The sequence below is a fragment of the Diuraphis noxia genome, unplaced genomic scaffold, assembly GCF_037042655.1.
Source record: "Diuraphis noxia isolate RWA-SAM2 unplaced genomic scaffold, SU_Dnox_SAM2 contig0003, whole genome shotgun sequence".
Taxonomy (NCBI): domain Eukaryota; kingdom Metazoa; phylum Arthropoda; class Insecta; order Hemiptera; family Aphididae; genus Diuraphis; species Diuraphis noxia.
In genome coordinates this window covers 82,787,998-82,814,575 of record NW_028301713.1, presented here as the reverse complement: position 1 = coordinate 82,814,575, position 26,578 = coordinate 82,787,998, and the positions used below count along the sequence as shown (strand labels likewise).

The 26,578-nt window shown below is 28.9% G+C and overlaps 3 protein-coding genes across 6 annotated transcripts; all 3 read right to left on the bottom strand.

Annotated features, from left to right (window-relative positions):
• Positions 1 to 1,012: 1,012 nt before the first annotated feature.
• LOC107173205 (putative phospholipase B-like 2) lies at positions 1,013 to 9,717 on the bottom strand. Of its 2 annotated transcripts, XM_089223016.1 has the most exons (9): positions 9,354 to 9,717; positions 7,074 to 7,320; positions 6,840 to 6,934; positions 6,577 to 6,732; positions 6,224 to 6,449; positions 5,187 to 5,509; positions 4,326 to 4,499; positions 2,479 to 2,788; positions 1,013 to 1,243 (listed from the first exon to the last, which is right to left on the bottom strand). In XM_089223016.1, exons 1-8 carry the CDS (start codon positions 9,554 to 9,556, stop codon positions 2,524 to 2,526), a joined length of 1,689 nt encoding a protein of 562 aa, XP_089079142.1. In that variant the 5' UTR covers positions 9,557 to 9,717; the 3' UTR covers positions 1,013 to 1,243; positions 2,479 to 2,523. The 2 variants fall into 2 exon arrangements, with proteins under 2 accessions (XP_089079142.1, XP_015379125.2); XM_015523639.2 differs by lacking the exon at positions 1,013 to 1,243 and having other exon boundaries at positions 2,406 to 2,788.
• A 7,660-nt stretch (positions 9,718 to 17,377) lies between these two features.
• LOC107173219 (sesquipedalian-1-like) lies at positions 17,378 to 18,876 on the bottom strand. Its single transcript, XM_015523654.2, has 3 exons — positions 18,492 to 18,876; positions 18,231 to 18,419; positions 17,378 to 17,811 (listed from the first exon to the last, which is right to left on the bottom strand). The coding sequence occupies exons 1-3, from the start codon at positions 18,694 to 18,696 to the stop codon at positions 17,522 to 17,524; spliced, it is 684 nt and encodes a 227-aa protein (XP_015379140.1). The 5' UTR covers positions 18,697 to 18,876; the 3' UTR covers positions 17,378 to 17,521.
• A 1,607-nt stretch (positions 18,877 to 20,483) lies between these two features.
• LOC107173236 (uncharacterized) lies at positions 20,484 to 25,316 on the bottom strand. Of its 3 annotated transcripts, none has more exons than XM_015523689.2 (9): positions 24,545 to 25,316; positions 23,476 to 23,677; positions 23,030 to 23,282; positions 22,727 to 22,954; positions 22,452 to 22,663; positions 22,064 to 22,385; positions 21,763 to 21,951; positions 21,431 to 21,547; positions 20,484 to 20,875 (listed from the first exon to the last, which is right to left on the bottom strand). In XM_015523689.2, exons 2-9 carry the CDS (start codon positions 23,652 to 23,654, stop codon positions 20,726 to 20,728), a joined length of 1,650 nt encoding a protein of 549 aa, XP_015379175.1. In that variant the 5' UTR covers positions 23,655 to 23,677; positions 24,545 to 25,316; the 3' UTR covers positions 20,484 to 20,725. The 3 variants fall into 3 exon arrangements, with proteins under 3 accessions (XP_015379175.1, XP_089079193.1, XP_089079194.1); XM_089223067.1 differs by lacking the exon at positions 24,545 to 25,316 and adding an exon at positions 24,402 to 24,418; XM_089223068.1 differs by lacking the exon at positions 23,476 to 23,677 and having other exon boundaries at positions 24,545 to 25,313.
• Positions 25,317 to 26,578: the final 1,262 nt, after the last annotated feature.

The following is a 26,578-nucleotide window of genomic DNA, read 5'->3' as shown; positions in this document are numbered from 1 at the left end:
TTTTAAATTATATTATTATTAATTTTTAATTTAATTTAATTTAATAGTACATGTTGGCAATGGCAACGTTGCACTCATTTTCGTACGCAATCGTAATGTTTTTGAGGCCTAGGTAGAGAAATCGTACGCAATCGTAAAAATGTACGCAATCGTTTTACTAAAAGGGACAATCGTACGCAATCGTATATCACCGACCTGGCTAACCTAACCCTTTAAAAACTTTACGAGTGTTTAATGTAATTTACTTATTGATTATTGAATATTGATTAATAATAATATATTAAACTAAAATTTACTTAATGTATTTCTGTCAATTATCGAGTATTTTAATACGTTTTATATCATTAAGTTGATTATACGTAATTTCATTACACTTAAAGTTAATAGTCGTGTTGTGTTTTAATGGATTGCCACCATTAGTTGACGGTCTAACAAATCTGTTGAAAATAATATGATATAATATCTAAAAGTAAGTTATCGTAGGTACCTATTTGTGAATATTAACAAATGACCGCGATAGCTATTTAGCTTATATAGTATAATTTACCACCATTCTTATATTATGTCGTTTTTTTATTGATCTCGAATTCGAAACTATAACCATTAACTATTGTATAAGGTGATAGGGATAGAACGGTTGGTTTGGAACACGTGTATGTGAGGCAAGGATTTATCACTAAGAACCCGAATGGTAAATTTTTTAACATGTTAGGTTAATGAGTACACTACTACACTACATGAGTAGGTACCTACTTAAAAATGTAATCTTTCTAAAACATAAGGTCTATCTATTGAGGTATTTAATAATTTTAGTAAAAATACACCCTGAAGACAACTTCTCCTTTTATTAAATAATTATAAATCAAAATATAATAATACATCATCATAATCACTAATCAGAATGCCATGGACATTTAACATTAAATTTGAAAAATGAAAAAACATAGATAACGATTTTTCATTGACTTTAGATATTTAACTATATTATGTAATAATTATTTGAGTACTAAATAATAAATGCATTCTCTAATTGATACCTGAAAAATTCGATATAAAAATACATATTTATTAAAACATTGAGATTATAAAAATTAGTAAATGAAACTTGGATTCAAAAAATCTTTATTAAGAGGACGCCACACCCGCATGTGTTGTCTTCGTCGTACAAGTGCGTAGCATAACAAATTTTACGCTCAGCAGATCACGTTTATCTCCGTTGTTTTAAAATTTAGAGTGAATGTACCTATTATAAAAATTAAAGACAAGATTATTACCAAGTGCATCTCATATGCTTTTTATTATATTTTAATTTTAATGAGATATTCATTTGCTACCAATAAATAAATTTAAAAGTTTAGATTTTGTGATCCATTATTCATTAATTCTAAACTAAGTATGGATTATGATTAAAATAGCCATGTTTAAAAACTTACAATTAAGAGGACGCCACACCCGCATGTGTTGTTTTCGTCGTACAAGTGCGTATAGTATACCTAATTTTAACGCTCAGCAGATCACGTTTATCTCCGTTATTTTAAAATTTAGAGTGAATTGACCTATCATAAAAATTAAAGGCAAGATTATTACCGAGTGCATCTCATAGTGTATCTCATTAAAATTAAAATATAATAAAAAGCATATGAGATGCACTTGGTAATAATCTTGTCTTTAATTTTTATGATAGGTCAATTCACTCTAAATTTTAAAATAACGGAGATAAACGTGATCTGCTGAGCGTTAAAATTAGGTATACTATACGCACTTGTACGACGAAAACAACACATGCGGGTGTGGCGTCCTCTTAATTGTAAGTTTTTAAACATGGCTATTTTAATCATAATCCATACTTAGTTTAGAATTAATGAATAATGGATCACAAAATCTAAACTTTTAAATTTATTTATTGGTAGCAAATGAATAATAATCAACTCTTTTAAATTATTTTTCAAAATCAGTAAGATAATACAACACCTACCTATGCTAATGCATTTGATTTAAAAAATAACGATAACGCATGTAAAAATCGTTAGGTTTAGCTAATTAAATTAAATGTCATACTTATTTATTTTTTAATTACATAATTATTATAACTACTTATATTACTGGTAATTAATATTATCATATTCTTCACTTTTTATATTTTTAAAATAATAATTTTTCGATTGTACGTAATTTCATGTGTTGAATAAACACTCAAAAAGCTGCTCTCTGGTTCCAAAATACCTGCAAAATGATGCCAGCGTATTTTTTTGTTATTAACCTTGGTGGTTGGCATAACCTTACCTAACCGAGTACGCGTTTAAAACTGTTAAATCACAATGTCTTAAAATGTCTATCACTTATAAGCGAACCAGGGTGACCAGACTAGACCCCCCCCCCCCCAAAAAAAAAAAAAAAATCAAATATTCTACTAAAATTAAATTTTTATTCACATTCATAAATATGTTTTTCATCATTCAATAGCGATAACCTAACTACCTAATTTGTGCGATCACCCAGGTGACGAGGGTGATGATTTTAGATCTAGTTTTTCCACTGCCATCGGTGCAACTTAGGTTTGAAACTCCAACAGTCAGGTAATCCGACATGACTGACATTGGCCGCGCGTGATTTGCTCCAACAGAACTCGCCGAGAAGTCCTTTGGTACCCCAGGTTGGTCCAGAGACCGCCAAAAATTTTAGCTTCTTGAAGGTCATATGGCTCGTCACTTTGGCATCTATAGCGCCCTGGTTCGAATAGCCAAGTGCTTCAAACGGGTACACGCCGTCCTTGTCATTTAAATCATTCCTACAAAACCCAACGACAATCACAGTTACGTACAACAGGTGTATATAATATATATTATAATTTATGTTTATGAATAATAGTTAATAATTTTTTCACGGAATAATATAATTTACTACTATAGTGTGTTTATACTATATATACTATACTAGTACTATATATGTCGTAACCACTTCGTGAAATTGATCTTTTCATGAAAAGATGACCATTTCGTGAAATGGAAACACGTTTTTTACACTTTGTGAAATACAAAAATATTTCTCGAAATGGTCACTCAATTTGAACATCGTGTAATTTTTTTCACAAAGTGGTCGTTCACTTTGTTAACTGAAATACAACATTTAACAACTTATTCTACCCTTATAAATTTAACTTAAATAATTATATATAGTAATAAAGTTTATTTACCTATATCATATTAATTTATTAACCGTATTGTGAACATTTTTTATTAATTAGAGCAGGCAAATGAATTGTGACTACGGCTGTTACATTTTAGACTACCTTTAAAACAAACACATCTTTTGGTTTCACAAGCATTTTTACACGAACAACTTAACGGAAACGTCAAGTTTGATTTTATCCATATTAACCTCGTCAAATAATACAATAAATACTTAAATAATATCTAAATTATTCTATACGACTTTTATTCTGCAATTACTAGATTATTTAAAGTGATATTTATTGGTTTTGATAAAAGTCATAATCATAATGATGATCATAAAGAATTAACCTTGCGTGAAACTGTCCTAATTGTATAATACTATAATATCTGGAAGTCAGGGATTTTAAGTTGTTCGTATAAAAGTGTTTCGTTTTAAAGGTAATAGTCTAAAATATAACAGTCGTTGTCACAAATAATTTTCCTGCTCTAATTAATAAAAAATGTTCACAATACGGTTATTAAATTAATATGATATAAATAAACTTTATTACTAAACATAATTATTTAGGTAAAATCTATAAGGGTAGAAAAGTAGAATGAGTTATTAAATGTTGTATTTCAGTGAACAAAGTTAACGACCACTTTTTGAAAAAAATTACACGATGATAAAATTGAGTGATCATTTCATGAAAAAGTGACCATTTCGAGAAATATTTTTGAATTTCACAAAGTATAAAAAACGTGTTTCCATTTCACGAAATGGTCATCTTTTCATGAAATGATCGATTTCACGAGGTGGCTACGACATATATATATATATATATATATATATATATATATATATATATATATATATATATATATATATATATATATATCAAAATTAAATAATTAATAACCAACTTGAGGACATATTATCAAATGCAGACAAAAATATCTAGGGCACTTTGAAGGTTTTTTTATATTTTGATTTTAAAATTAGATAGGATAGTATTAAAATTTTAAATGTTTAATTCTTCAAAAATTAAAAATTAAAAATTAAAACATTAAGAATATCTCTCGAGCTGCCCTATATAATATATTTTCCTTTAAATGTATTAATAATTCATTTCACCCAAATATTAAAAATTAAAGAGTTAAATTGATTTTAACCTGGATGAAATGGCGTTTGCAGCCGAATACGGAGGATCACAAGATTCACACCTGGACTCAGGATCGTTTCTAAAATCATTGGAACGCATCAGACGCATCATGCTTGACATGTCCGTCACACCGACATGGTCTCTGGCAAATATACGAGCCCGGGGAGTGTCTTGGTATGAAAACCTATTTTGATACAAGGCAAAAAGATAAAACGCATAAAAATATGATATAATATACGGGTGTTATAGGCAACACGGGTGATACTGCAGCAGTATATAATAGGTATTATATATTATAAATATGAACATTTGTTTCTACAGGCACTATATTAATCACGTTATACAAAAAATTATAAAATTATTGACAGGTGCAAACAGAGGGGATTAGATAGGGCTAGCTTCATCTAGAATTGCTATAGCCCCCAAAATATCGTATGATTTTACAGCAAAATACATTGGAACTTGCCCGCCATGTGTAATTTTTGGTAACCTGAGTTACAACCCCCCCCCCCCCTCCCTCAAATTTCAAACACTATTTGTGCCTATGATTATTTTCAAATATTGTGAAAACTATTGGTTCCAAAATACTTCTAAATGACTCAAAATTACCCAAGTTTTTTAGTAATGTATGGATCCAGTAATCAATCTGCATTGAATCTCTACAGTACAATATTTACACATACATTTATGAAATATAATATACTAATATACATATACCATATAAATCATGTTCATAAAATATGATGCATTTCTGCACCCGCCGGTATGTTTACTAAAATGTGACCCAACTACCTATATTTACCTATACATTATAGGTTCGCCAAGTATATCGTAGCAAAAATCGCCGCCATAAAATCATATTTTATCTTACCAATTTCCATATTGCTTTGCCATATCGTCTTGACCGCTTGCCTCGGATATCGCCGGTAAGAATGGCACGTTATAGCTCGCCCAGTACGTCTGGTTCGTAAACAATTCGGTCACATCACGCGTCTCGACCAGTCCCGGAATTTGTTCGAGCATGAAGAGCAACCCTCTTCTAGGCATTTTGCGGCCTGGCCGAAACAACGAGTAATTTATCACCAGCCACTGATTGTTGTACGTACCGCTGTTGTATTTTTTGAACAACTTCGTCCAGGCTAATCCATCAGACGCTAACCGATTCGCCACCATCGCCCGAACGAAAACCATTACCTTCATCATCATTTATAACGGTATATTAATACACGAATTTTTTTTAGCATGTATTTTCGCCTAATTTTCGATACTCATCTGCGGCACTGTTTAAGAATGTCTCAGTTATTTTATCACAATTTAAAATGATACCATATAATTTAATATACAGCTCAAATCGTTAAAACAAATTATTTGCAGTATTGGACGCGTGGTTTATTTAATATCATATTCTTAAACAACTAGATAAATTGGTTGTAAATCAATGAAAATGGGGGAGGTGATTTAGGTGTGATATGAAGATACACTCCTTGGGTACTTTTCTCAATAATTTTGATATAAAACTGATGCATAATACCTGCACATGCGTCACAAATAATAAATTATATGTATAGACTATAGATAGAAATGTTCAGTGTCTTAGTATGTATAAAAATGTATATACTATGTACCACGATTTGTTACGAATCGGTTTAAATATTAAATCAATATTTTTGCTATTTTATTTGTTTGTACGTTTTTAGAAAAATTTTATGTTTAAGTAGGTAAATTAGTTCTTAAACCTATTAATTCGATTACCTATTACCGATAACGTAATTCATTACTCCTGTAAAGTGTCTGCACATATGACATATAACTTTTGAAAATGTACTTATATAGCTATGCGCCTATACCATATATATTTACATAATATAGTTAAACATTAACGGTTCTTTACGTATTTATCTCTAATACCTGCCCAACTGGCTGAACATTGGCCCATAACTGTGGATTGTAAACTGAAATGGAGGTTTCAGTGACAGCTAAACCCGAAGAAATCAAGTAAAAATCGTCCATCGAATATAGGAATCCAGGATAAGAACTAAATGTTATATCATGTCCTAACACCAGTTGATACGAAGATTTACTTTCCTTATAATTAAGACGATATCGCTTTTGTATTCTCAGCATTGTTTCGTACCTATAAAATATACGTTTAAGAACAATATATTATAATTATATTAGTTTAATCACAAAGATCTCGGAAAATAATACCACATATACCTACCTAATACACATAATAATATAATATAATAAAATGTAGGTACCGATTCCCAGTAACGTGAGATAAGAATAACTCTTTAGATCCAGGTAGTAATTTTATAAGAACTGAACATGATTCAACCCCTAACTGTTTTTTATGAGGGTGCGATGAATTAAAGGCATCGCATAAATTAAATAAATCTTCTTGAACGTTCATCCAACTATTCAAAACCATAACAATTTTGTTTTTTAAAAATAATTATTAAATATCATAGTAAATAATAAATTATAAAGATCTCAAAATATTTATTAATATAAATATACTCACAAAAAATTTTCCCATGTTAAAGACTGCATTCCTTCTTTTGTATTCAGCTTATATCCATCGTATAATCCATCGAGTTGCTTGTACATGAGATCAACCTTTAAACGTAAGACCCATTGTATACAGTATACACATAACACATATGTGGCTATATATTGACATATAAAGCTTGTGATCCACGTTAAAAACTGATAACGTCTTTTAATGAATATAATATTATAATTATAAGGTACAAACTTGATGCCAATACGAATCCGTTCCATTTTTCTCTACTACTTGGGATATGACCCAATTTTTATTCGTTCGCAAGAATTCATCAAGTTTTGCACACAAATCAGCTAGACCGTCACAGAAATTTTTAAAAACATTATGCCAATAAGTGTTTATCAAGTCAGCAGTAACGTATCCTTCCAACAAACCAGCCGCATAGGCTTGCGTGGCGTCATCTTTCTTAATGGATGTAAGTATTTCTAGATAATCCCACCTGGAAAACCAACATTTTCAATATTTGTTTTTTTGTTTTATCTATAAATATATCATGTAAGCACGCATTATTATGAAAGGTAACATCATATTATAGGCATAATGTTATTATTATTAGTCGATGGATATATAATTTATGTATATATACAGAATTACATTTTGGAAAGAAATTTTAAAAGTAGTTAATACTACTTTATTGTTTATAATCTATATTGAAGACCTTTCTTCAAATATTTTTTTCCTACTTTTAAATTATAATATTTGGAATTGTTGCAAAAATTATTAAATAAACATGATTGCCACTCAAATCATATATCTTTTTTGTTACACGTAATATGATGTATCTCATATGATTGTCGTCTGATACCAATTTGAAACTAAACATTTTTTGAAATGTAACAAATAATTACATGATAAAATATTGACACAATGAATGATTATGCATCATAATAATCAAAATTGATCTTAAATTATATAACTTATATTAATTAAATACTTGAATGCTGAAAATTATTTTAAATTTGAATATAATAATAACTAGTTAATAAATGATAACATAATAGTTAGATTGTGGCAACAAATAAGTTTATATAGTTCCTAGAGATTTCGTACAGTGAAACCTTTGAATACCGAACCCTTTCAGACATTAAAATTATGTTCACTATTAGGAGGTATCCGCTATTCAGAGGTTCCCGTTAGAGAAGTTTTCATTATAGTATTGAACGGCTAGTACAATTAATATTTTTTTTTACTACCTATCTATAAGTAGATACCTACCAACTATTTTATAAATTATTTAAATTTAGTTATCAAATCCACAAGAAATAAATATTTTACGATTTATTCAGCGCCTCATATGGCTGTATAAAATAATATTGCAATGACAGAAAAATCATAAACAGTGAAAAATTTTAACACCGGACACACTCAGTTACTGAAATTTTGTCCGCTATCCAGAGGATTCAGTTTGTAGAGAGATTTTTGTATGTAGCAGGAAAAAAGTCTGATATTTGGAGATGGCTGCGTTATCTATTAGAGGGATAAGTTTAATTTGAAAATCAGGGTAGATTGTATCTAGTCGTATTCGAGAAGTAAAAAATAATCCACACATTGTACCTTGTGATGCCTTTGACGCTTTGTGTACTATGTACACACAAATTGATAAAAACACATTATTAACAGAATATATTGAATTTTGTAAACATTTTACAGAAATAGAAAACAGTATTGTACTTCCTAAGTATCTTAACACGAATGTAATAGTTGATTATGAAGATTCGCTAGAGTTAAATGCATATAGTTACGATGGTATGGATAAAGATTCTGAACAAATTGGTAATCATAACATAGCAAGCACGAGGGAATTATTTAATTTATTTTGTTTGGCTAAATTAGCTAATATTTTTCCAAATTTATATTTAGTTTTAAAATTAGCTGTTACATTACCTGTAACAAGCTGTAGCGTAGAGCGAACGTTTTCTAAATTAAAACTTATAAAAACAAAGTTAAGAACAACTATGTCACAAGATCGTCTCGAGAGTTTAATGAAAATATCATGTGAGCAAGATATAATTATTAATAATGAAAATGTAATTTTGTTATTTGCAGCTAAAAGTAGTGTTCTAACTAAATGTTTGATTTATTAGTACATGTTTAATACTTATATTGTTATGAAAGGACATAATTATTATTAATACTGTATATTGTATAATATAATATAAAATAAAAGGTTGAATTTTGTTTATATCTTTGTATTTTGTAGTAAGTACTATCGTTGAAGGCAATTCAACATAATTTGTATATTATATATTTATGTTAATTATTACATAGTTGGAAAAAGGAGAAAAAGCTTATAAAAAATAAGAGTGTGTAGAAAATTGTTTGTGAGAGGTTTCAAATTTTATTTGTGGGTTGTGTTGTAGGTGGCGGGGGTGGGTGGGTGGGTGGTTGTTGGAGATTCTTGCCATACATTTAATTTTGTACTTCGGCGCCACTGGTATCTACATTCTACATACTTATATTATACATGCTCACCCTGTAACGTTTATACTCCGAGTGTAACTAGCTTTGCCGACTAGTCTACCATCTTCCGTGAGTCGAATCCTAATATTATCGTTGTCGTCAGCAATAGCGTAAAATATCTGGGGCTGGTTATCGCCCGAACTCCGCATTGGCAGCATCAAGATGATCGCAGATGACACTAAAATCACGACAATTGCGATTTTTTTGGCAGACATAATAATTAATGGACGATGATTGTACGGTTATATTGTAAGACATAAGTATAAGGCTTGTACAACAAATGCGATCGATGATCAACCAATATAGTTCTGCTGCTGAAGCTAAAGATATAATACGAGTATATAATCTGTTTAAATAATATAAATACGACATATTAAAAGTACCATTGTACTCATATATTTGTACAAATATTTTGCAATGTCCACGTCGTTCCCCCGACTCAATATATTATATTTTTAATGACATAAAAATTACTTCTATTGTGTGTTAAGGTGATTCTTAATTATAAATATATGTGTATGTATTGATCATTAATTTATATTTTATGATACAGGTTCTTTATTGTTTTTACTGTCAATAACAATGCAATAGGTAAATGCTATATAATAATATATAACATTAATATATTGTTATTGTAATTGTAACATTTCACAAACATTAATTGTAAGTTGACGCAAATTAAAAAATATATATAATATCAGAAATATTGTAACGTTGTTTCATGTGCCAATTTACGTTATATATTGTATATTATTATGTACCTACCTACTCTTATAAGTTATAAGTTATAATACATTATAATACGCTCTTAAATATATAAAGATTAACCAACGTATTTAACTATAACATATATAGAATACACTTGTACTTTGTACCCAATGTACCCTAATGAGAAATGAGTATCACTAAATGGTATTTAGTCTTTTAAGTATGCCTACCAGTGTTTATAACTTAATTTTCTTTGTTATGTTTAGTATACTTCAATATAATAATAATATTACAGTGTACAAAATAATCTGTTGATATATTTTTATGTAAATATTATTATTATTATTACTTTATACATTAACATTGTTTTAATATCATTGTAATAATAGTTAATAGTTATACACTTATTACTTATACTAACCATAATGTTTTATTTTATCGTGGTAATCATATAATTACAAATATTGTGCAACAATATTTCGTTATATTAAACATATCTATAATGTATTGATATATATGGGCATATGCGTGTATGATATAATGTGTTGTACATACTACCTACATGTAAAATCTAGTGATCTACAATTTAATCATTTAATGTAATAAACACTACAGATAGTGCAAGTGAAACATGATAAAACGATGACTAGCATAATATTGATAATATAAAACCCACAAAATAATAAAGGTCAAATGAATTTTGAAAAGTAAAATATATTGGTGATAAAAACAAAAACGATCCATTCTTAAACTGCACCCGGATTATCAACTGGGTTAAAAACTAAAAAGTTATTATAATACAAAATGCATACCTTATCTTCAGTAAAAAATGTGAAATTCTAAATTCTAAATTAAAAAAAAAAAAAAGCAGGGGTATAAATTGTAGAATTTGGTAAAATAGTATCACCGTTCATGATCAACAATATTATATTACTTATCCTGTATTATCCTGTATACCTAATTGTTTTGTTTTATAATTATTTATTATTAAATATAGGTATATAGGGATATTGAAATATATAATATTATGTAAATTTTATTTATTTTTATTTATATCCTGTATAGTTAAATATTTTATTATAACCATTAACTAAAATTAATTGTATAATTATTTATAACAAGACATGTCCTACGACAGTTCATCACATGTAGTTTAAATTCATTATATTATTTTACCTTAATCGAAAAAGATAATCGAAGATTAAATTAAACGAAAAAATAAATTAATTGTTTTATTAAACATACCTAGTGACTATCATGCATTCAGAGAAATAAAACATTCATTATGCTCATAACTAGAGCAAGGACTTTTATGCATTTGCATATTTTTTCTAGTTAACTTTAATCGTATGCTTGTTAAGTACAAAATACATTTCATAACGTTTATGATGAAATACTCAAAGTTTTTAGTGCATATTTTTGCATATTTGGACATTTTTGGGTTTAAGTGGCATATTTTGTATTATAAAAGCATAATATTTTAAGCTTTTAGTGCATATTTTGATATGGTTTATCGAAAATCACGTCAGTGAACGCCAAAGGAAGTTCTTCGCCATAATATAAGAACCTGCTGACAGATAAAAGACGTTCTCTGCTATTTGAAAATATCAAAGAAATTTTAATAATTCAGTGCAATTCTGATTTAGGTAAGATAAATATTTGAGAATATTCTAACAATTGTTTTAAAATAGCTTTTTTATTTTATTTGGTGCAGAATAATAATTTAGAAGAATGGGATCCATCATTCAAAAAAGATTCCAAATAAATTTTATAAAATAAATAAAATAATTAAAATTTATATACATATATCTATATGTATAGAATAATAATAAAATTAATTTTTTTAAGGCCATATTTTTAATTTTTTGATGCATAAGTGTATATTTTTAAATGCATATTTGATGATTTTTTTAGCCCATATAAATCCTTGCTCTACTCATAACTTATAAGTATTTTGTAACCTACCAGAACTTATTTTGAAATCTTTCAAAGAGCTTAGAGAGTTACCTATCTAACAAATTATAGCCTACGCTAACGATGCCGTTTGTGGAAATATTGATTTTAGGGTTTAGGTTGAAAAATATTCATATTGTGGTATTTTATTACACTGCATATTATATTTCAACAACCAGAATACATATAATTTATTTTATTAAATTTTTTTAGTGGATTTTAGATTTTCCTTATATAGGTAACATATTTTATTAAGCTTATAATTATAATATAATATATACATTTAGAAAAGTTGGTCGTTCTGTATTTTACCGTATCTAGTATATAATATTATTCCTGTTAACTGAAATAGATTCCCAAACCATAAAATGTACGAACAAAATCGGTGCCGGCGTTATGTTTGGCACTAGAAATCGTTACCAAAAGCCATACCCTAAATCCAGACGGAAATTGATGGGCGCCAGTGCAGTCGTCGATGATCGCCGAGACACTAGACAGCCTACTTGTTGCGGTGGTAACAGAAGTAAGGTCGGCTGACGTAACCGTGAACAGGACAGAGAACGCGGCTTTTAGTGGCGGTGGTTCGCTGCGATTTGACAATGCGGAAAAACATCAATGATTTCCATATACAGTTAACGATAGAACAGCGCCACGGCCATCGGTTGCTAGTCCACATGGCATTGAAGTGACGTCTCGTCATATTCTATATGCGCCAATAAAGAGCATTAAGTTGTTTGTGTCGTCAAAGGCAGAGAGGATGACAACAAGTGGTAACAAATACAGTTCGTCCCGTCGACGAGCTGCCACAATCGGTCCGTCAAGTATAAGCTGATCACTCTACCTGGGTCCACCAAATCGAATTATTTTGCAGAGTGGATAGTCGACGACTCGACGTCCATTCAAGACGTGAACCGTATAGGTGGCAGTGACCTGAAGACATTTGACGTCAATATTTTATTGTTTGTGTTTATTTGTAGACTTATTGTAGTTTAAAAAACCAAAACAGTTTCATAATAAGTATAAGTTGATAAATATTAGAAAAACTGATGGCTGTATTTAAAATATTTAAAATATTTAAAATATTTAAAATATTTCAAAAGTTAAATTTATTTTTAAATTTTTTTATGAATGTCAATAAAAAATATTCGTGGAGTCAAAAAACTTAAAAATGTAACAAGCACAAGGTTCTTATAAGTTGTATTTAAAGTAGATACCTATATACAAAAATATTAAAATAAGGTACATAGGTAATATTAAGTACTATTTTTAAATTTACCAAAACCACGTAAATTTTCAAATTATTTTATTGTCAAAAATGTATAAAATGTTTAATTTTTTAGATAACGTATATGTATATGAAATGAATTTAATACAATCATCGTCCATATATCATATGTAATATGAAAGATTAACTATGAATATATATGTATACTCACATAATATCATGTATGCCTTCTATTTCATATTACACATGAACAACGATTGTATTGATTTTAGTTATTTTACAATGTTGTGTGTGTTTACTGTTTTGTATTGTTTGTGTTTTGAATACTCATTAGTAATGACATTACACTATTATGGATGCGGATTGTTTAAAAATCTGTAAGGCGACACAACTGATTCTATTGTTATCCAAAACGTCGTTACAGCGTTACATGGATACCTAACCGTAGCATAACGTGTGCCATGTACATTTGAAATGTTAAACCACAGAATAGATACAATGGTTAAATTATGTCTAACAACACGGTAATGTGGTTAATCGTGTGGTAACCTAACCCAACCAACCAATCACAACAAAGAATTTGCCATAGACTTATAAAATAGTTCTATGGGATTTGCGCGATGAACGAGTGTAGAGGAAACCCGCCTTTATTTATCATTCAGAATTATATTATGTGAGTTGTGAGTAAACACCATCGTTAAGCTTTCGTTAATTTATGAGTATGTTAATAACATTGCTAAATGAAAATCGTAATGACATACCATCTACCTATATGTATATAGTTCCTATGAATAATGCATGTCCACATTTTAGAGTAGAAAGCTTTAAGCATCAACTCTAAAGATGGTTTATCGTTTATCCAAAAATGTATCCAAAAAAAACATTGGATTTAGTTAGTACTTTTGTTATGGTGAAAGAGAAAATTACTAGCAGCTTAAAAAAAACAAATCGAGTAAGTCGTGGATGTCGCTCTGCTGTACAATAGGTTACGAGTGTGGGTTACTGTAATAGTGTAATGGATGGAATTAAATTTGAATCCAATGATATTATATCATTGTATACAAAAAACGATTTTGAGCGGAAACGGTTTATCTGTCTAGGATATATTATAGATTATTAAAAAATTTAAAATCTTAGATTTAAAAAGAAAATTTTTTATGAATTTTCTAGCTTAAAATAGTTTGCGAATTTTCGTGATTTTTACGTATGTTGTCAAAATTAAAATTTGAATGCTTGTAAAAAAAACTTGTGACTACATTTCTTTTATTTTTCAACTGCTATTGTAAAAATATATTAGGATCCTTGTATTAGATTTTCAAATCTTAGATCTAAAAAGAAAAATTTATGAATTTCTATCTAAGATAATTTGAACATTGCCGTAATTTTTACGTATTTAGTCTAAATTTGAACTTTTAATGCTTATAAACAAAATCGTGTCTAAGTATTTTTAATAGTTTTCAACTGTTATTGTTACAATGTGTTATAACTTTATAAGTCTTGTATTAAATTGTCAAGCTTTTCTACCCAACAAATAAATTTTTATCGATATTAATTTTTAAAAAACTAATAATAATCGAAAATTGCATATGCCTATGAATAGTTCAACTTAAGTCGAACATTTTTTAAAATTGCATGATGGATAGAATATATTTATATAAACATTTGGTGAAAATTTCATGTATCTATGGTCATTTGTTTTAAAGTTACATCAAAAACCAAAATTGATTTTGTCGAAAACTGATTGTGAGCAACATTTCCCGTTTTTCCCTTAATATTTAGGTTGTTTATCCCGATCATTTAGAAAAATATTGAGAATTTTTTACTCTTGACCCCCCTCCCCCCCCCCCAAAAAAAAAAGTACAAACTAGATTCACTTTCTGATCTAACAAGGTACTGAAATCGAAAATCGAAGCATTTTTACTGCCCCAAAACGTGATGAAGGGCACAAAAATAAATAATAATAAAAAACACACATCATGGTAAAATCAATACATTCTAAATCCGTAAACACGATTTGTGACGCTAGTGATCAGACTGATTTAATGTTCTTTATGTAATCTCATTAGTTTTTACAAACAAAAAATTAGGCTTTCATATCATATTGTGATCTATATTTTGTTACCATACCATTGATTTTAAAATCAATGCCCATACGGCCATACCTAACGGCAAACGGCTAATACTATACTCTACAATTACAATACTTATATAGCTAGACACTATATAATATGAAAAATAACTAAACAACATATAGGTACTTCGAAGACCGAGGTTAGTATTCAAAATATAGAGGTCAGCCAAATATCGAAATAATATACATATCAAAACACGAATATTGTTGTAGAATAATGCGTACCAGTGATAAAAACACAAATTATATTCCTCTTAGTTTTAATTCGATCAAAAGTTACAATATATTAAAAAATAGTGTTAGTCGTTAGAACATAACGATAACCAATCATATTATCAATGAACAATGATCGATCAAATTAATCTTGATTTTTTTTTTATAATTTGTAATATCAAACATTTACGATTGGTTAAACAATTAGTATTATAATCAAACATTTAATATATATCGTTATTTTGAGTTTAACGTTTAACCCAATGATTAATTTAAAAATATTCTTAATTGATTCTGATTATGACTATTTCAAAATTTTCATAAAATTAATTATAGAATAGTTTATTAAACACTTAACACATTGATATCAATTAAATGCAAATAGGAAGAATTTAAGGCATATAATATGTTCATTAATTTTAATGATAATAACATTTAATGCAATACATTATATTTGAAATTTATTGAAGCTTTCATAAAATATGATAATAGCATAAATGATACAAATGTGTAGTGGCGTATTTAGGGCGGGTCCTCCCGGGACCCCCAAGGTACATCCAAGTTGAGGACTACAGTAAATATATAAAAAATGGGACAAGTTATAGAAATCAAAAATATTTCATAATTATAAATAACTTAACTATCCGGTAACTTTTTTTTTCCATTTTACCTTAAAGATAGTTTTCTAATTGCGGAAAATCTTCTCCATTAAAATTTCTTATATTAACTATGAAAAGAAAAACTTTTATTATATTTTTAACTGTAGTTAACTTTTATTTGTCTATTAATTTCTAACTGAAAAATAATTTTCCAATCTTCAAGATTTTTATGAATTTTAACAGTGATGAAGCTAAATCAATTATTCTTTCTCTAGATTTCGCAATGTTAGAATATCTACTTAATAGGTACCTACTTATCCCCTATAATAAATATATGATCACTTTGTTCACAAAGTGTTTACTAATTTACTACATGTTTTACTAACAGTTTTAATTTTTATCTTATAGCAGTATTTATGTTAACAACTGTGTGTATTATTTCTTATTTTATTATTATAACATAACGATGTACTAAGTATTAACATTATTATAGACCATGGATAAATGTATTAATGAATATAAATATATTAATAAGTTTTATAAACATAACTTACAAATTTCATTAAACACATAATATAATTGAAAACAAGCCATAGCTATCCTTATACAAGTTGGATACCTAAAAATAAAGATTAGATTAGATTATAATATAGCAAAATAATTATATTAATGGTCATATTATTTATAAGGAATATAATCTGTAAACTACAACATAAAGTTTAGGTGACACATTACCTTTACCTCCATTGCAACAACAATGGAGTGTAATGTTGCTGTCAACCTGTCAAGTAGTTAGATAAAATAATTATAACACCCCACCAAAAAGTTTTACTGTACAATTTACTGTGTATTATTCATACTCATGTTTTCTGTTTTTAATGTGATACAGTTGCAATTTTGCAAGGCCAAAACTGGGAGGCTGGGGTCCACAAGCACTACTATCTTCCATACCGTCAAATTTTTCAGAGGTAGAATAATTTTACATTTGAATATTTATTGACTAATACATTAAGTATTATGTTATGTTTAGTAAAACTATTAATAACAAGAATAAAGAGTTGTTTTATTTTAAACATAAAAATGATGAGTGCCCAAAATCTATTTTAAAAAATTTTGGACACCCTCCTCAAAATGTTTTATTAATTATAGTCTCGTGGCTTATATGTATCTTGTGATAAAAATTTTATTGTTAAACAAAAACAGCATGTATGGATAAAAATAAACTGTATAATATAGTAAATAAAGATTATGTTACTTATAGAGCCATAAAGTTTAACACAAAAAATCCCAAACAAATAAAATTATAGCATAAACATTATATAACATAATAGAACAAAAAATATAGAACATATCATAATGTAATGAGTGGTTCTTGAGTATTTAATTCTTGTTTCATCAATCCAAACCTCCATTCGTTTCTATCTCTAAGTATAGGTCTGCCAAGTTGGTTGTGCAATTCTTTGAATGTCTTACGAAATGAAACTATATCTCTACGTTGAGGTGATTGATGACTATTCACCGGCTTGTTGAAAGGATTATTGCGACCTCTGGGTGGTGGTTGCGGGGATGATTGATCATTAGATTCTTTTTTTTGGGTCGTTTGGTTATTTGGTTTTTGAAGAGTTACTCGAACAGGTGATTCTAAATAAAAATGTAAAATAAACATGATTAATTTCTGTTATTATAATAATCTAATGGTAATGATAAGGGATTGACCTTTAATGCACATGCATTTTTTTGTTTTTACCTTTTTAGATTTATTACTATAAGCTATAAATTAAAATCATGACAAAACTGTTGTATACATATTTTTGCTTTATAAGTGCATAAAGTGCATGGATATTTAGTTCATTTTTATACTCTACTCACCTTGATAATGTGGTTACTTCACATAAGACTGGGACCTAAAAGTGGGGTAGTAAGTCCACTTTGGTTCAGGTTAATTACTATATGTTTTGGTTTGAGCTTAACCACATTTCTCAGTGAACAGTTTATAAAGTGTTAAATATTATTAGCACTATCACTTGCGTTATTAATATTAAAAATTAACGTTAGTATACCTTCCAGTTCTTTGAGTTGTCTTTGTAAATCAGCCACCATAAACTTCATGTAATCATAACTGGCACAAGCCAACGACTTCATCCACTGTTCCATTGACTCCTGGCTATCAGCTCCCAGTATATAACTTCTATTATTGGGACCATGAAAAATAATTTTAAAACTAAACTGATCATCATTTTCAGCTAACTCTAAAGAACAAAATAAAGAACAAATGTATTTAATACCAACACAATCAATAATAATGCATCAACAAAATATACCAATGCTACATCCTTCCAATATCACAACACCGAGCGGTTCCTTATCGCTTTTCCTGTCGAAATAGAAAAGCAAGTTGCCTTTAAGAACAAACCATCTTTTCTGGTAGCCTTTGTTAAGTTCGCCACGTTTGCAAAGCCATCCTTCTTTGTCCACTGGCGATGATGATGTCGAATACGCGGATAAATTTTTCTCGTTTATCTTCATTGGGATTGCTTAGTTCACATTAATATGTAATTTTTGTTGACATTTTATGATATTAATCGAGCAAAATGTATACGTTATAAATTCTATTAAAATAGAATTATTTTTAAGTTTTTAATAAGAGCAAGTTAGTATTTGAAGAAAATTCGAATCTTCGACAAAAATATTTTCAATTTTCTTTTATCAGTTATCACATAATATACTATCAGAATTTGGGCACTTTTCACTAAAGTTCCTGGAAGAAGAAAAATAAATTAGCCAACAACCAATTTATTCATTAATGCTGATAACGTGAAATTCTATCAATGTTTTTGATGAACGATGAATATTTAAATTTCATGCATTTTGCACCATCACCATTCACCATAGACAGTATTACAGTCTACTAGTCTGTTCTACATCTACTGTATAATTTAGAATTCTGCTATTTGACAAAAATGTACTTTACCAATCCATCCAAACGAGTTTTAATTAATTTTATTAAAACAATTTAATTTTTATGCTTAAAACGATGGTGTATTTAACCATAGAATAAAGATAAAATGTATGTAACTATACATTATATGTCTATGATTAAAATACCTAAAACAAAAAAATCATATATTTTTTTCATGGCAGTTAAGTAGTATTGCACGGATGGCTATAAACAAAATCGCAAATTTTGAAAAGCTATAACTTCTCAAATATTAGTTTCCGCCAAAAAAATAAATTGCCTCCATAGTTTTAAACATAAAAAATTAAAAACAAGTAATTTCAAAAAAATTGAAGGTTGGTAAACAGAATTTGTTCCCCGCTGGCCGTTATTCCCGAAGGTATCAACAATTCACTCACCACTGTTGATGGTTCTACATTGATTATATCCTACAAAATTCTATCAATTAATTAAAACATAATATTTTATTTCACTTAGAAAACAGGCCAATTACTAACACAGGATTTAAGGAATATTGATAATTTAAAGAAGGAAATTATAAATTAACTACAGAATAACTCATAAGAAGAGTAAAAAAAATCTGAAATCAAAAATGTATAACATAGTAGATGTTGGGATGTCGATGATACTTTTCATGAACATAACTATTGTAAAACACTTGAATCAGATGAATCAACAGTATTTGAAGTTTGAATGCAATCTGTACTTTCTGACAGGGTAAATGTTAGAACTATCTTCAAGTTTCAATTTTCCTTTAATAATTTATAGTTATTAAAATTTAATCATTTTGATATTAATATATTATGCATTCACTGTTCACAAATACATGATAAAATCTTGCTGTGGTTGTAGCTAATAAAAAATAATGTGTTGTGTCATCGTAATGAAAAATGAACTCAATTAGTTATGTCTCATAGCTTATATTTATCAGTGGTCTTTAACACATTTCATTTGGGTCTAGTTAAATTAAATATTTTCTAGTTCATTCTAGAATGCAAAATGCTAATAAGTATTTTAATTTTATAATTAAATTTAAAATAGATCAATTTAAAAAAAAAATCAATTGAATATATTTTAGTCTTTCTTCTAGGGGGAAGCTTGACATTTACAAATTATTTTATGAAATTGGCATTCAAATATATAACTCATTAGTCAATGCTGTTTAGAGACCACACATGCCTTGTTAAGACCAATCCAACATTTTTTTTAAAGAGGAAATAATAATAATATTATACATTTGAGAATCCTACAAAAAATAAGATTATTTAATTTCTTAACAATACATAATATTATATCATACATATTAGGTAATACATAAAATGTTTATTTTATTTTTCGATAAAAAATTTGTCAAGAATTTACATATTATATAAGTTTATTGTTAATAATATAATGAAAATATACATACTTAATTATTTATCATACCATTAATTTCAAAATACATCACAGTGAGGTTAAAAAATACACACTAAGTTTTTAATTTACAGGTAGTATAAAAATACCTTAAGTTTCATAAAGGAAGTTAACAAGAGAAAAGGAGACTTAACATAATTTAAGATCTATTTTATCAGTCTTATCAAAAAATGTATATAATATTGTCTAGTAAATATTAAGCTCATAGTTCATCTTTTTTATATATAGTTTTACTTGTTTTACAAATTTCTTATCCAGGTTCCATTTATCAAGTCGTCCCAAATGTTGAAGTTTTGAACACTTTTCAATAAATTTTATAACAGTTTGATGGTTAGTCTGAAATAATAAATTAATAAAATCATACATTATTATATTTTGAAGAATGTGTTAAAGGGATTGCAAACACCACACATATTTCATGAAAACAATCTAGAGGACTGTCAAAAAACATGAAGTACTTATAGTGGATCGATTTTAAAAATGTAAAGATGTTATCAATAAAACACTAGATTTTCCATATTTTAAATATTAAAAAATACGTAAAATTTAAATTGTTTGTTTTCGTTAAATGTTGCTATACTTAAAAAAGTGCTTGGACCAATACAATGTAAACTTGTTTACACATTCAAACATCTTAACATATTTTTAATTATCAAATTACTGGAAGTACTTAAATTTTTGTCAAGCATATAGCTATTTCGGATTCATAAATTAGTTTTGAATATTTTGATTTAATGACTAAGTGACATATTATGCATGCAGGTGCGTAATATGTATGATGCAGGTGTATGAGTAAACACACACTAATAATAATTTACTATCCACACACTTTTACGACTCGAACCTAAACACCTATAATATGTTTGCAATCTCCTTAAAGTCAAAACTTACAATTGGGTGTTCATCATTGAACGAAATCTCTAATCTTTTGAGATTATTGCACATTATTAAAGGCGGTCTCTCAAAAACTTGTGTATTCCAATATAGGTGTCTTGAATCACTATATAACTGAAAACCAATTTTATTATAATCAAACAATTATATAGAATATAATGTATTCTATACCCTGTTCAGTGAGAGAACACGTCAATTCTGAACATCCCTCCCGTATCACACAGCTATCAAAGCTAGTTCCTCAATGGCGGGCTATTACGTGGGTGAACCAGTTTCAACTGGTGTATGGCGTGTTCTCTCCTTGAACAGAGTATAATGAACAAATGTACCTTGGCTTCTTCTAAACAAGGGCAGTTTTCAAAAAACCAATTAATTGTTTCGACGGTAGGCATGTGTAATTCGATTGATTTCAGTTTAGTAAATTTTCCAACTGGTGTTTCAAAAATATGCAAAAATCCTTTAAGTACTAATAAATTTGGACAACTTGCCAGAAGTTTGGCCACATCTATATCAGCTTCCTATAAATAATTAATTTCTGTTAATTTATAAAACATGTGATAATAATTTAAATTGTATGTTAATGCTACAATATGACATTCATATAAGTATAAATTATTTGATGAAGTCTACCTGGTCAAGAATGGTGAGTTCAGACAAGTTGCGACCATAGTTAAACACAAAGTTGATAAAATGAAAATTCATCATGTAATCAAGATCAATAGTTAGTGTTTGTACACGGCCCCAAAACATAGATCCCTGTTCTGGATCTGCAAAATCTTCAGGCGTACAGACACATGAAAGCCGGGTGTACAGCTTTTTTAGATGTGGTAGACATTCCTTAAGTGAGGCTATTTTTTTGCCTGTTAGCTGCATATCATACAACTCAGTTAACTGGAATATCCGTGGCTTAGGGGAATTCTCCCATACAGTTACCAAAGCATCGCCAATGTTCCTAATAATCAAGTGTATGTTATTATCTTTTTTTATTCAAAAATATTGATTATTTTCATAGTCTTACCTGAAGTACAGAAAACCACCTAAGGCTTTTAGGCTCTTGACACATGCAAGTATCATCAACAAGCTAGCATCTTCTGTATTTGTATCCTGAATCCGCAACTCTTCCAAAGTAAAACAACAATTATTCAACAACGACTTATTGTCATACATATGGCTAAGATGTTGACAAAGTACTTCATTTGATACGTTAATTGTCTCTACATATACATCATTCTAGAGGCAAATTATCCACATTAGATTCTGTATGTATGGCAGGTAATAAAAAATAATTTTTACTTTAAACAATAGATGTTTGATGCCTGCTTCGTCAACATTCCATGAACCGGATATATCTAAATGTTTTAAACATAAAGCATGTTCACCAATAGTTTTCAATATTGCATTATCACAAATAGCACCGAGTTTTAAATGAACTAGTTTAGATGCTAAACCTTCATGAAATGTTTTCTGAAGGTTATACATTGAACTATACACTGCTGGAGTGTAATTATTTTTACTTGACATCTACAAAAAATATTAGACAGTAAATTATCAATGGCTAAATGCAAAGATACCATCTATTAATCTATTAATGCTCACTTGAAAGGTCACTGACAGTTCTTTGAGATGAGTATTGTTACGGTTCAATATAGAAACAAACTCTTGGAATTCTGTTTCCATACCTGCGTGAAGAAATAAAGGTGGTAATCGAGCAACTCCAATGTCCAACATGGCGTTTAATATTATTAACCACATGCTAAGTTTAACACTTAATATTTTTATGTATGGATTTGTGTCAATCATTACACAGTTTAGTTCACTCCAAATTTCATTATCTTTTTCGCCATTATCCCTAAATTAACATAGATAATATATAATTAATAAATCACAATCCAATGTTATATTTTATTTAATATAAATATAAAAGAGCTATCCAACTTGAGTTTTGGATTTGTCAATTAAAATCTCTTGTTTTGAATTTACTTTAACATAATCCTAATCACTGTTTAATACAAAAAAATCTTATAATTTAAATATTAACTTACAATAGAACTTTGGTATAGTTCAAGATATTAGTTCTAGCCCAAGCATGTACATTATTAATAAAATATTCACGTGATCCATTTACATCTTTTTTCATATTGTTATATATGTTTAATATGTATTTGCATGACTGTTCTAGTGCTAAAGATTGTAGATTTTTTACTGGATTGTATGGAGGCATAGTGATTAAAGTTGTTGCAATATCTAAAATTAAATAAATAGGAAAAACATAGTAGACCAATATTTTGTGATATTCAACTTAATAAATAGTTAACCATATATTTTAGACACTAATATATGCACTTCATTTATTTAAAAGTTATAGAAAAAATTGTACTAAAAATAAATCTGACACATTTAATAGCATTAATTAGTTTATTTAAATGAGTGATTCCAATGCAATTATTTGGAAAAGTTACTGTCACACAATAATGAAATAACAAAACTATAAGAATCTTAGTTGAATGCTGAAAAGAGTAACGTATTGTTGCTTATGCAAATGCTTTAATATTTTAACAACACAACAGTAAATAAACATACCATAAGAATAGGACCAGACTAATAATCACAAATAATTAAAAGTAAATTAAAAAAAACAATTACCATTACAAAACATGATAAAAATGATTAATAAAGTTGAATGTAATTTAACAGCCACAAGACTTGCTCAATTATTAAGTAAATTAATAAATCCTATCTCAAAAAAAATCAGCAGACAGTGAGTGATAACTTGGATGTTGTAGAATAACTTTCCATATTATTGGATAAACAAATATTGGTAAAAAACCAATATCTCAAACAATGACCTATCTAAGATGCTGATGTTCTGAATGAGCAGGTATTGACGCTGGACAATATTGATATCAATTGCTAGTTAAAACCATAAGCACGATAAAATAACTGTTGGAAAACGAATAAAAACGCTTACCTATCTATAAATGTTGGTCGAATACGGTTTGTTTTGTTTAAAGTTTTTTACTAACCTAATTCCTTCTAATAGAACAATGGAATAGACGTCGGTTAAACCCAATTTAACTTATTAACTCATAATATTTACGAGATAATACTCACAAAGAAAAAAATTAGACAACGGTGACGAATTTCGTCAACGCCTTTAACTTGACGTTGATATTGGCATTTGAATTTTAAATCGCTTGCGATGCTTCTGTCGCTAATTCGGCTGAACTGTTGTTTGTAATATTTTTAATAATATTATAAGCTCGGATGTCAGAGGATCGGCGGCGGCAGGTCGGTCGCCGTGCGTGCCGCACCAAGTATTCGATAACATTCAAGTAATTAGGTACGTTGGTACCGTTGACTGTTGTTACGTAAGTACATACTTACGTCCAGAGACAATAATATTTTTCCGTTTTGTTTTGATTATTTTTTTTTGCTTACGTTGTTTCCGTCTCTCTCACACACAAACTGTTTATTATGTTTTTATTGCGGTTAACGTTTTAGAACTATTACACGTCCTGTCTGTATAGGTCTATTGTTGTACCCTCTCGCCCAACCAGACGGACGACGAAGGAGAAAAGATAAAATTATTTGATGAGTGGGGGCCGTCGTGGTAAGGGAGAAGGGAGACGAGAACTCGATAATCACCGAATTTCAATACTTAAAACAGTGGAAGATCTAAGTTCTTAAGTTTATAGCGATCGTACGCAGTCGGTCTGCTGGGCGAGCTTTTGCGTGCGTGTTGGACGTATAAAGTATTGTCTCGCGGTCTTCTAGGTAAATTTACCATCTATTTAGATTTTAAATCACAGAAAATATTAGACTAGACTATTACACTGTGTCACTGAGACAAGCGGCGAATTGCGAATTGGCAATGACGATGGCGAATTATGATAATAATAATAAAATCACATCCTTGTTCTGATTTTGATAACGCGTATCACTGTAGTTTACAATAAGGTCATACCACGTACTACAAAATAAAATATGAAACGTAATTAATATTTTATTTTATAAAAATCTGTGCCCATATGGCCATATTATAGTTCTAAACAATATCTATATTGACGGATAGTCGTCTTTATATTACGTATAAGTGGTAAAATGAGCAATAGCTAGGCCTCCCCCACATCATATTTTTGGTTCCGGTACAGTACTAAATCCGGGCCCCTATTAAATAATAATTAATTTTGAAACATTGTTCTAATATATTATATTGAAGTAATTATTTGCATGAACGCCGGGCCGCAGTACTATGGGTCCTTCTGAACCCCCCTCCCCCCTCCTTGTGGGGAACTCTGGGCCGCCCAATGAATATATTGATTGAAGTTAGCCATAATATACTCATAACGTATCATACATAATATAATCGTATAAAAAACAAATCAATCAGGCGATGCTTACATTTTATATAAATCTATATTTATACGTTATACATATGTGTGTATATATAGAATATAAACCATAGTGTGTGACTTATGAGTAAACATAGCCTCCTTGCCCCTTGGCAAATGTCGCTATGGTCTATGATGGTGGTATACCTAATTATTATTTATACGTCATATTCTCTAATAGCTTAATATAATATATTATAACAGTTTAGTATTAATGTACTATGGTCTATGTATGTCTACGTATGGACGTACCACGCGTCCACGCGTATGGGTTAATAATATATAAGTTATAGCTTATAAGATAACTTTAATGAAGAACAAGAAAGCGTTTTGTAAAATATTTAATATCTTTAAATTCATTGGCCCCGGCCGGTTTGATCACTGATCGTATAATAAGTTCTATAATATTTTATTTATTCTGATTATTTTCAGTCTCAATAATCTCAATCATTACCGGATATCACTATCGCACGAAAAACTATCGTAAATTACTTTTCTGTGTTCGTTATTCATCTTATTATCCAATAATCAATTGTACCGTGATGAAAAATATGATTATTACTATCATAGTCATCCGTCTATAAGTCTGTGTAGGATGTAGTTCCGCGGTCGGTCGTTCGCTCTACCAAAACACGCATTTTGAGGTCTAAGACCTTAGCCGCGTCGTATTATTTATTGTATTGGGTCAATGGCAGTTGGTCGACCGACATTTGAACTCGTACGGGCGCGCCGTTACACTTCTACAATAATATCA

Excerpts from the sequence above, each read along its gene's own strand:
- LOC107173236 (XM_015523689.2), bottom strand. The coding sequence starts at position 23,654 with ATGCCTCCATACAATCCAGTAAAAAATCTACAATCTTTAGCACTAGAA. Across the intron at positions 22,664-22,726 it reads TCAAACATCTATTGTTTAAA|AATGATGTATATGTAGAGAC; the intron begins GTAAAAATTATT and ends ATTTGCCTCTAG. Across the intron at positions 21,952-22,063 it reads AACTCACCATTCTTGACCAG|GAAGCTGATATAGATGTGGC; the intron begins GTAGACTTCATC and ends AATTATTTATAG.
- LOC107173205 (XM_089223016.1), bottom strand. The coding sequence starts at position 9,556 with ATGTCTGCCAAAAAAATCGCAATTGTCGTGATTTTAGTGTCATCTGCG. Across the intron at positions 5,510-6,223 it reads ATGTTCAGCCAGTTGGGCAG|GTAATGGTTTTCGTTCGGGC; the intron begins GTATTAGAGATA and ends ATGATGATGAAG. Across the intron at positions 4,500-5,186 it reads GCAAAGCAATATGGAAATTG|GTTTTCATACCAAGACACTC; the intron begins GTAAGATAAAAT and ends GTATCAAAATAG.
- LOC107173219 (XM_015523654.2), bottom strand. The coding sequence starts at position 18,696 with ATGAAGATAAACGAGAAAAATTTATCCGCGTATTCGACATCATCATCG. Across the intron at positions 18,420-18,491 it reads ATTGGAAGGATGTAGCATTG|AGTTAGCTGAAAATGATGAT; the intron begins GTATATTTTGTT and ends TTTGTTCTTTAG. Across the intron at positions 17,812-18,230 it reads ACAACTCAAAGAACTGGAAG|AATCACCTGTTCGAGTAACT; the intron begins GTATACTAACGT and ends ATTTTTATTTAG.